General features: G+C 37.9%; 1 protein-coding gene across 1 annotated transcript; it reads right to left on the bottom strand.

Annotated features, from left to right (window-relative positions):
* Window positions 1-616: 616 nt before the first annotated feature.
* On the bottom strand, window positions 617-10,399 carry STEAP1 (STEAP family member 1). Its single transcript, XM_057732179.1, has 5 exons — window positions 10,086-10,399; window positions 6,439-6,553; window positions 3,795-4,307; window positions 3,047-3,211; window positions 617-974 (listed from the first exon to the last, which is right to left on the bottom strand). Exons 2-5 carry the CDS (start codon window positions 6,520-6,522, stop codon window positions 717-719), a joined length of 1,020 nt encoding a protein of 339 aa, XP_057588162.1. The 5' UTR covers window positions 6,523-6,553; window positions 10,086-10,399; the 3' UTR covers window positions 617-716.
* Between the last annotated feature and the right edge of the window lie 273 nt (window positions 10,400-10,672).

Here is a 10,672-nt window from a genome sequence, read left to right as displayed (position 1 = left end):
TTATCCATTTATTTTTCGATGGACATTTAGGTTGTTTCCATGTCTTGGCTATTGTGAATAGTGCTGCAGTGAACACTGGGGTGCGTGTATCTTTTTGAATTAAGAGTTTTGTCTGGGTATATGCTCAGTAGTGGGATTGCTGGATCATATGGTAATTCTACTTTTAGTTTTCTGAGGAAGCTCCATACTATTTTCCATAATGGCTCTACCAACTTACATTCCCACCAACAGTGTAGGAAAGTTCCCTTTTCTCCACACCCTCTCCAGCATTTGTTATCTGTAGACTTTTTAGTGATGGCCGTTCTGACTGGTGAGAAGTAGTACCTCACTGTAGTTTAATAATTAGCAATGTTGAGCATCTTTTCATGTGCCTATTGGCCATCAGATAATATCTTTTTTCATGGCTCATGATAACTTTTAAGGAGTAGCAAGGACTGGTATCTCAAGGACTTTTATTATTCATAATGCTATATAGTCTGACAAATCAGATAGGAGTATTTTGTTATGCTCAGCTTTATTGAACATAGAGAATGTGCCAAAGATTATTTCTCGCTTTGAATCAAATCTGTGAGGAACTACACATATTTCAAACATCACCCATAAACAAAGAGATGCGTTAAGATCCTCAAGTGGTCATTTTATTAAACAAATACAAATTCGAAGTGTTTATGATAAAATACATCAATATTGGGCAAAAATGTGTGTAAACAGCAATTCTACAACTGGGAAGACATCTCAGTTTTGTTAATTTTGGTGACATCTTCCCAACCATGTCTAATCTTCAGTATCCTCTTCCTCAAGCATGGCAGGAGTGATGTGGCTTTGCATATCAGGACAACAATCGGAAGGAAAACAGCTATCATGAAAGTTGGAGGTGTGTACCATACAAATTGTTTTACATCTACCCATTTATTCCAGGCAAAAATCAATGCATGTATTGTGCCCAGCAGAAGGGAAACAATTCCTAGTTTGCTCTGCAAAAGTAAAAGAAAATTATCTTGGTGAGATTGGTTCATTAAGAGTTTATTCCATCCTAGATCGTCTAGATCTGTTGTTACTTAGAAATTCTTTCATTCAACTGTGATTATTTTCCTATTACGTTTCTCAACAATGTCCACGCATACCTTTCCACTCTTTTTACATGTGGGTAATGGCTTTGTCTCTAGGCTATCTAAGTTGAGAAAATTCACAACAATTCTCCTTTTGGTTTCAGATAATCAATAACATTGTCTTCCCTCTCCAAATCTTGGTCTTCTCTCTACGACATTTCTTTTATGATGCTTTGTCTCTTGTGCATTTGCTTTAATTCTGCTTATCAAGAGACATCTAAAATCAGAGACTGTCTTACTCATCACAGGATCCTTGTAGAATCAACACAATGATTTGCACATTTTAGTTGTTCAATAAATATTGGTGGGTTGACTGAAGATCAGGGCAAAAATCAACTTGATATTACTGCTCTTTATCAATTATGAAGGCAACTAAAGTGACTGACTATGATTTTGGTATATTAATACTAAAGTGAATAAGCTTGGCCTTTGTTAAAAAAAAAATCAAACATTTTGATAAAGTGGAAAAATACCAACAATTATTTCAATGTTTGAATAAAACATAGAGATATGGAGATGTGAAGAAAAATTTCAGCTTGCATTAGGATACTTGGCATCATCCAGATAAAGTTACTTAAAAATAATTGTTCACCTAAGTAGTTTTATGGCATTATGAAAGTAGCTCTTCTAGACATCTTTTAACTTCTATTCACTTTACAGGAAATGTTAAATGTTCACTAGACTGCCAGAATGAATCCAACTCACAGTTATTCAGCAGTAAACCCTGATGAAATACAACCAAATAGCTAAGTTTATATTTCCAGATATAAATCTCCACGGTAAATCATAGTCACCAGTTCTTGGATTGTAAATGAAAAGTTTCTAGGTTATTAATGGAAAAATACATGTAGTTGGTTGAAAATTACTTTACCAAATGTGTATTGCATACATATTATGGGCTAGGTATTGTATACAGAGTGGAATGGGCTGGGTTGTCAAGATACAGTGCTTGAATTCATAACTAAATCTGTAATGTGATGCACAGCATATGTGTGACAGGCAGAGCAATGTAAGAAGAAAGTTATTTAATCAGGAACAGACAGCTTCAATGGTTATCAAGCTAAACCTACAAAATCAGCACATATTGTACTTGGAAAACATGGCACCATCTCTAAACCACATTCGAATAGTTCAGATGGAGACATTCTTTCCAGCTTAATCAGATGTCCTGATAAAGTGTCTGTTGGAATATATGCATGGATGGGTAGAAAGGATAGTGAGTATTATCTGACTTTGTACAAATTTCAAAGATGTCCACCCATAAAAACTAAAGCTATGTGATTAAAAAAATCTTGGCAGTGCTCAGGACTGAATTAAATTTAGTCCTTTGAATCTTGTCAGACACAGATCCCATTGTTCTTTTTAGGCTGTAATCTACCACTAGGAAGTTAACCTCAGTAAATCTGAGATAGTTTTGAATTCCAAAAATATTGAGAAACTTCAAGTGAGTAAGCTACATAAAATGTAACTTGGAAAAAGAAGCCTTTAAAATTAGATATTACAATAACTTTGGTAGATAAAACTCCATATTTCAAGGAGGATAGTACAAAGCTGTGTAACTTAAAAGGCATGAAGAAAATCAGGGGAGGGGCAAAAAATTTTTTTATTTTTGGAGAACTAAGAAAACAATATTTAATTTCTAAAATATCACATTTGTTGTTATTAGGTAGACAGCAAATTATCTAACAAGTTTCAAATGTTAGAAATATTTTTCTTTGAGTAATGCCTTTTATATATGTCTAGAAAACACCTCTCCTATTTATAAGAAAGAGGGAAAAATGATAGGAGAGCATATTTTTAATTGAAACAAGTGTGAGATCTTTGCTATTGGAAAACCATCTGTTATTTTTTATGGGGTAAAGTCAATGTACTTGATATTATAGGCACAAAAAGATTTACCTTTCTGAGGGACCAGAGTTATTTTATATATAATTTACCTGAATATAGTGAAATTCTCTCCATGTCAAAGAGTCGCTCACAGATGGAATAGATGTCACAGCCAACAGAGCCAGTATTGCAAGGGCCACAATTCCCAGAGATACATAAATTTCCATTCTCCAAACATCATGTTCAATCCAGGCGTCTTCTTTATTTTCTTGGACCTAATAGCGGGTGAAAAGAGGAAGGAAAAAATGCAAACAACATTTGTTTCCAGTAGAAGAACCTCCTTCTGTGCTCCCTCTACTATGGAGGACCTGATAACTAGGGGCCTCCACAAATTTATGACTTTATTTTTGCATGTCTCTAAAAGAAATGACATAGGAGCTATTAATCTCTTTCCTTGAATGCAACATCTATATAATCTGTTTTATTAATTTATATAATAGGTATTTGATTGTTAGAATTGTCATATGTGTGGTAAATAAGCAGAAAATAGGAACAATTAGCATTAAAAAGAAATCTTCTGAGGGTGGTAGAAGACTGAAATGGGGTTCCGTCCGTGAACAAAATACTTGTTTATGTTGTTAAACTTGTAGTTTACTATTTTCAGTTTAATAAACTTCCTCAATGTAGAAATATACAACCAAGCCCCAATGAAGAGTTATAACAAAAAATTTTTAAAAAGCAGATTACTTTCTCAACACAGGGTTTCAACAGAGGTTTTGGATACTGATATTAAAATGAGTTAATTTGTTAGGAAACAGACTTTTTAGTTTAGTGATATTGACAATAATGTCATCCTACCTGTTGATATGCCCAGTTTAGCAACTTGTATCTGTAGGATCGCCTCATTGGATAGGATAAACTGTAAATTGCATGCAGTACAGCAAAAAAGAAACTGAGAAGACCAAACTGCTTTCTTGTTACCATCCACCTATCCAACCAACGTGGAAATTTCTTATACTTGGTTCCATTATGAAGCTGCACAACCGCTGCTATCACACCAGGCAAATAAACCAGTGCCAAGAGGGTGATGGAAACCATTGGCAAGACTTTGTTGATGACCAGGATCGGAATTTTATAAAAATACTGCTGATGGGAAGTTACAAAAGGGTGAATTATTTCCCTCAGAAGAGTGTAAAGGAAAGTCAGAGATGCTACGATAGCAGCAATTTTAATTGGCAAGCGCCACTTTGGAAAGAGTTCCTGTTTGTGCTGAAGCTCTGGGGGGCAATCAAATTCATCACAATGGGTTGTTTGGTGCAAGTGCAAAAGCACAGGTCTTTTCAGCACGCTGGTCTCTCCTGAGTCCTTATTCTACAAAGGAAAGAAAATAAACATCTTAAAACTGAACAAAACAATGGGATGTCTCTCAAATGAATTACTGCTCTTTGTGCTAATCAGTAAAAAAGGACATTTAGAACCTTGCTTTCAGATACTGGTTAGCTGAAGCTGGCACAGACTGTGTGCAATGATCAAAGGTGCACTTAGTTATCCTACCTTCGTTGGGGTTCTCCATAATTTCTGTCACTCATTTTTCTCTAAGTCAAAAGAAATACATGCTTCAGATATGTCCGCTAGAGCTCAGACCATTGTGTTTCTATCTTGAAAGCATAAAGAATGGAATAATGCAACTGGGAAACAAAAACTGAAAAACTTAAAAAAAAAATCTGATATATCTTTGGTAAAAATAACAATACTTGTAGGTTGTCTTAGTCATATTTGTTTTATAATTTTTTTTGGTTACTGGACAACTCTCTGCAAAGAATTGAAGAACAAATTCTTCATTCATTCAAGTACAAAGGATCAGGAATAATATAGTCATTACTAGTAGACAAAAATATGGAATTTCCATCATGTAGTCTTTTTTAAAATTAATTTTTATTGGAGTATAGTTGATTTACGGAATGTTGTGTTAGTTTCTGCTGTACAGCAAAGTGAATCAGTTATATGTATACATATATCCACTCTTTTTTAGATTCATTTCCTGTATAGGTCATTACGGAGTATTGAGTAGAGTTCCCTGTGCTATAGGTTCTTATTAGTGATCTGTTTTAAATATAGTAGTGTGTATATGTCCATCCCAATTTCCCAATTTATCCTCCCATCATGTAGTCTTATATTCATAAAATATCTAATTTGTGTAAGTACTAATAGACAAATAGTCTATTAAATGGTACAAAGGCTATATAAGTAGTTAAATCCCACAAGGATGATCTATTTCCTCAGAAAATTATATTGCTTTACGCAGTTGCATTTCTAGGTAGTCAACAATTCAAAGGAAGTTTGCATTGAATATTTTGTCACTTCCCCAACGGACTGATATACCATCAAATAAAAAAAAAACATCAAAATAAGAACTTATAGAGTGTTTCATATTGTGTTACTTTATGAAAAAATTTACTTTCTCACCCCATATGTTATTCGTAATTTCTTATAGCTCTATATGTAGACCCGTAACATTTTAATGATCAAAATGATGTTAGATTATCTTGTTCATTTCCTCATTTTATGCAGAGTAACTTTAATTCACATAGTTCTCTGTAATTTTTAGTGTTTAAAAATGACCTCTGCCCATTTGACTTTTACTTTCAGTAATAAATCACTGTTACATCCAATGCTTTTTCCAATTACTCCATTTAGAAGGGAGTTGAGCATGATATAGCTTCTGCTGTCTCTGCATGTTAAAATAGTCAACTGAGATCAATTTTCTGGTTAAGGCTGAAGAATTATGGAACGGCAAGTAAGACAGTTCACTTGAAAAATGAAAATGATTTTATTTGATGCACACTTATTTTAGACAGTATGTACTTGTACTACCTTATTTTTCCCATTAAAATAATTAAGATAAAATAAATACTTTCTGTTAAAACTGTAGTTGAGATCAGTAGAAAGGTAAAAAGAGCTTGGAAGCAAAATTTTCCACCACTGTTCAAATAATTTAGTAAGAAACACTTAATCTTGATGTGGGGCAAAAGTGCAACAAATGATTCTTATTCCAAAATTGAATTTGTTTGGTTAAACAGTGACTCATCAATTAACTTGATGATCTCTTGGTAAGCTGCCATGGTGCCTATGAAAAAAACACGTTTACAAAACTACTGATATATGGGCATTGATGACTCTTTCAGAAAACTTAGACCCACAGGATATTAGAAAGAATTGGGAGGGTGTTGGAGATGATCTGGTCTAACTCTGTCACTTTACAGGTAAACCAAGGCCCAGGATTTTCAGTGACTTATTCAAGGTTACTCAGCTAAGTCCATGACAGTCAAGGTACAACTCCTCTCATAGCCCACACTGCCCTATACCCATCACAGTATCAGTGCCTGGAATCAGAATAAAGATATCAGCAGACTAGGGTAAAAATCACTTTTATAACACTAGGAGATACAGAACAGCATTTGAATTATTTATAGAGTTTAATTAATTAATATTATTATTTTACCAAATAATCATCTTCTTCTAGATTTCTCCTAGGTTTCATTTTCCAAAGTTCTTCTTGGTTTGTGATGTCTTCTCTGCTCTCCATTAATTCTATAAAATAGTATGGCTTCAGCCACCTGTGAAAATAAAAATAATTTTCTTCTTCACATCTATGATATTTATATTAGTGTTTGATAGGGGATTAGGAAAAATTTACTCATATAAGGGCTACAGTGGCAGATAAAGTGCAATTTAAAATACAGATAGTGACTGATTGACTCATTTAACCTCACATTATAATCTGTAAGAATTCAAACAAGTGCCCTTGTGTCAATAATGTGTTTTTCTTTGTCCAACTATCAGTGCAATGAATGACCCAGGTGTCTATATGGAATTCAAAGGGTCAGATGTTGCCTTTTATTTTAGGAGACTTTAACTCCAGGTGCTCATTTGGAGGAAAGTCAGCTCCCCTCAAAGGTAAACAGAATTAGGAACGTAGTTTTTTGAGAGAAACCACGCTGTCAATGGAGGTTAGAGTTTGCTGATATATGATTATACTTCAGGAAGTGGTGTTTAATAGACTTTTGGGGTTGACACTGGAATCTGAAATAACAGTGAAATGATCTTATGGGGAAATGTTTTCTGAGTTTCAGAAAATGAACATTATAGACACTCTTGGTAAGGTAAACACTGATAACAGCATAAAGGACTGAAAGGTTGTATCTTCAGAGTGCCATTTTCCCATTGGAGTCACAGGCTGGTTTTTGCTGGTAAGACAGATTTACAGTGGGGTTGTTGAGATGTGTTCAATCATTGACATGCCCATTCTCCTGGTTAACCCCATGGAAATTATTTTGTTACACTTCCTACCAGATAAAAGAATCTTTTCCTTAACAGTCTTCACAGATCCTCATTTGGGCTTGGTGTAACATTTTTTAGGAAAGGGAAACATATGATGTCACAATATTATTCACTGTTTTATTAGTTCTAAATTTATTTCCAGAGGAATACATCACCAATTTCTTCTTTATGAAATTCAGTAAGAAAACAGATTAGATATACAACCATTTGACTGACAGAAACATTCCAAGTGTTTCTGAATTTCAGGCCACCTGTAACACTTTATTAAGTGGAAAGTTGTTTCTGGTAGTTTAAAACACTTTAAAACATTCTCCAACTTTTAAAGGTTTGATCTTCACAAAGAATAAAGAGGAGCCATCTTTACATAATGCCAACATGTGACTTTGTTGAAAATCTCTGAGAACATTTTCCATATGTTACTTATTTCAAAATTTCATAATATTCATGCTGAAGATATTTGTTTTGGTCTGCCCACATTCTTTTCCCACTTTTTATGATCTAAAACACTTCCCCCATCCAGAGAAATGCCCTCCTTTGGCCACAGAAGTGGGCACATCACTCAGTCTTGACTAGTGACAGTTCTCTATTCTGTGCATCACACTGATTGGCTTAGAGGTGGCCCACAGCTTTAGTTGAACCAATATTTATATCTGGAAGTGGAAGATAAAGAGAAGAGCCTTTAACATTTTGTTATATTGGGATGATATAAGCCTACCATGCTTTCTTCTACATGTCGTAAGGAGGAAGATGCCTTCAATAAGACAGAAGAAAGCTAACACACAGAAGCCTAAGCAAGAAATGGGGAAATACACAGAAGGGTCCTGACATATTTCAGTATTTGAAGTCTCTGAAACCAGATCCTGAATTTTTCAATTACACAAGCCAATATGTTCCCTATTTTGCTTGTCAGTTTGAGTTGGGTGTATATCATTGGCATTTGAAAGAGTTCTGAGTAAAGCATGTGCCAATCAGCAAGTACCTATGAAAGACATGGAGGAGGAAAAAGAGAAATGAGATTTCACGTCTGCTCTGGAGGAGTTTACAGTCTATTTCCTTGAGAAGTATTATTCCAAATCATTTGGTGATTTAACCAACATTATTAATATAGTAATTTGGGGGTGTGTATATGACTACGAATACAAGGTTTATCTACTGCAATTAAATACAAGAAATAATTCACTATGCTTAGGAGATGTTTTAACTGAGTTTCAGGATGGCAAAGATGTTAACATACAAATCTACACTAACTCAATATTAAGTCATTATACTGTGAACAACAAGGTAGGCAGTGGGAATATAAAGTTAAATGAGATGGAGACTCTGCTTTCAAAAACAAAGTCTAGAAGACAAGGCAGACATTTCAAGAACTGACTGCACGGTAGTGCAATGCATCGGAAAGGAAGACAAAGTTTTATGGACAGATGGGAGCATGGGAAGGGTGAGGGCTCTCTTCCAGACCTGCTTCTGGGGCATCAAGCAAATTGGTAGTATTTGCTTATCTAGGGCCACTTTGTACAGAATCTGGGTGAAAAGCCAGAATGGCCCTGGAGAGGTATCCAACCATTCGTCTGTGTGGTAGGGAGACCATGCTGAAGAGCAAAGCCATGGAAAAACCCCAGACAGTAAGGGACTTGTTGTCTGTGTCACCCACAGTCTACTTTGTGCCCTGAAGCCAAGAAAATAAAATATCAGTCAAATGAAATATGTTGGTTTCCCCCAGACATTAACCAAATATATAATTTAAGTTCTACAATAAAATCTTTTCATCAACAAAAACAACAGGAAACAGCACAGTTTTCAGAGGTTAGGAACTCCAGAATATGATCCAAAGTTCTCTTTCATCTCCATTAAAAAGCAAAGCCTATTTCTGATGTGACTGTTCCATTTTGCTGTACCAGGACCTTATGTTCTTGCTAAATATTGACACAGTCCAAATGACTTATGTTTATGTTGAAGAATTTAGAGTATGAAGAGTCTCAACGACTGGGATACATCGTGAGTTGCACTGCATTTCCAAACCTTCTATACTTTCAACTGCAAACTTACTTTGCCACATTTAACTGTGTGAAGGGGAGATTTTTTTTTTCTTCACTGGTCTGTGTTGTTAGGCATTGCTGAACACTCTGTGCTAAATGAATTTTTATTCAATAAAGTTGTGGGTTTTTTGTTTGTTTTTTCTTTCCCTACAAAAAGAACAGCGTCAGAAATTTGGAAGTGTTGGTAAATATTCCGTTTACAAACTCTTCCACTGGATTTCACCCCCGACACATATAAAGCCTTGAATGACTACTTGAAGGGAACCTGAATCCCAACTCAGATCCTGAAAGAGTGGGACTAGGGTTCCAAGGACTTAAAATGAAAGCTCCGTTACTAGGGAACGTGAAGACAAGTTGCAGCATATTAAGTACCATGTACCTATGCTTCACCAATGCTATGCAAACTCGTGGCTTTTTTCTACCAAGTTGGAAAACCTGCCATCAGAACCCAACCTAAGGACAAACTCAATAACCCATCATACCCCCCGCGCCCCCAGAGAACAGGCTTTCCCGCGAGCCCCTGGCTCCCAGCCCCTGGACCGGCCACACTGGAGCGGCGCGCTCCGCGGAGAGCTGGCTGGCGGGCAGCGCGGCCCGAGCGGCGCGCAGGGGGCAAGCGGGGCTGGGCTCCACCCGGGGCGCCGCCGCCCCAGCCCCGGGAGGGCTCGCGACCCGCTACACCCCTCCCGAGGCTGGGGGCCGGCGCCCGGCCTCGCAGGGACAGCCAGAGGCAGGGAGCAAGCGGCGAGGCGGAACCATTCAAGGGACTCACCCGCTTCCCGGCGTGACCTGGCGGCGAGTCGCTGCCGCGGCGCGGGTGCGGCGCTGCCTGCCCCACGCGGCGCCGGAGCCTGCGGAGCACGAGCCGCTCTCGCCAGGCAGACCCCGCCTCCGCGTCGGCGGCCCGTCCAGCGCCACCTGCCGGGCACCGGCGTCCGCGGGGCTCCTGCCTGGCGGGACAGTGCTGGGCGCTCCCAGAGCGGAACCTGGGATTTCACTACGTAGGCGTCCGGCCGCTCTCGGGTTTCTTTCCAAATAGCCCTGTCCGCTGCCCGGGGTCCGCTCTGCGCCCTCGGGATCCTCGCTTTGCTTTGCTTTTTTCTTCTCTTTCCCCCCTCCTTCCCTCCCTCCCTTCCTTCTTCTCGCCTACTTTAATCTCCCGACCAATGAACCTTCGTGCAATTCTTTAGAGCAGTGGTTCTCAAAGTCTAACATGTATTTCCTGTAGGGCTTATTAAAACGCCAGTTCGTCGTGTCCACCCCCTCCCCCTTTAGCGCCTCCTCCCCCATACCCTCTCCTCCACTGCGCCCCCGTTTCCTGGTTAGAAGGTCTGAGATGGGGCCTGAGAGTCTGCATTT

This window comes from Hippopotamus amphibius, chromosome 4 (genome assembly GCF_030028045.1).
Source record: "Hippopotamus amphibius kiboko isolate mHipAmp2 chromosome 4, mHipAmp2.hap2, whole genome shotgun sequence".
In the NCBI taxonomy this organism is placed as follows: domain Eukaryota; kingdom Metazoa; phylum Chordata; class Mammalia; order Artiodactyla; family Hippopotamidae; genus Hippopotamus; species Hippopotamus amphibius.
The sequence above is the reverse complement of the archived record's forward strand: the minus strand, read 5'-3'. Positions and strand labels throughout refer to the sequence as shown.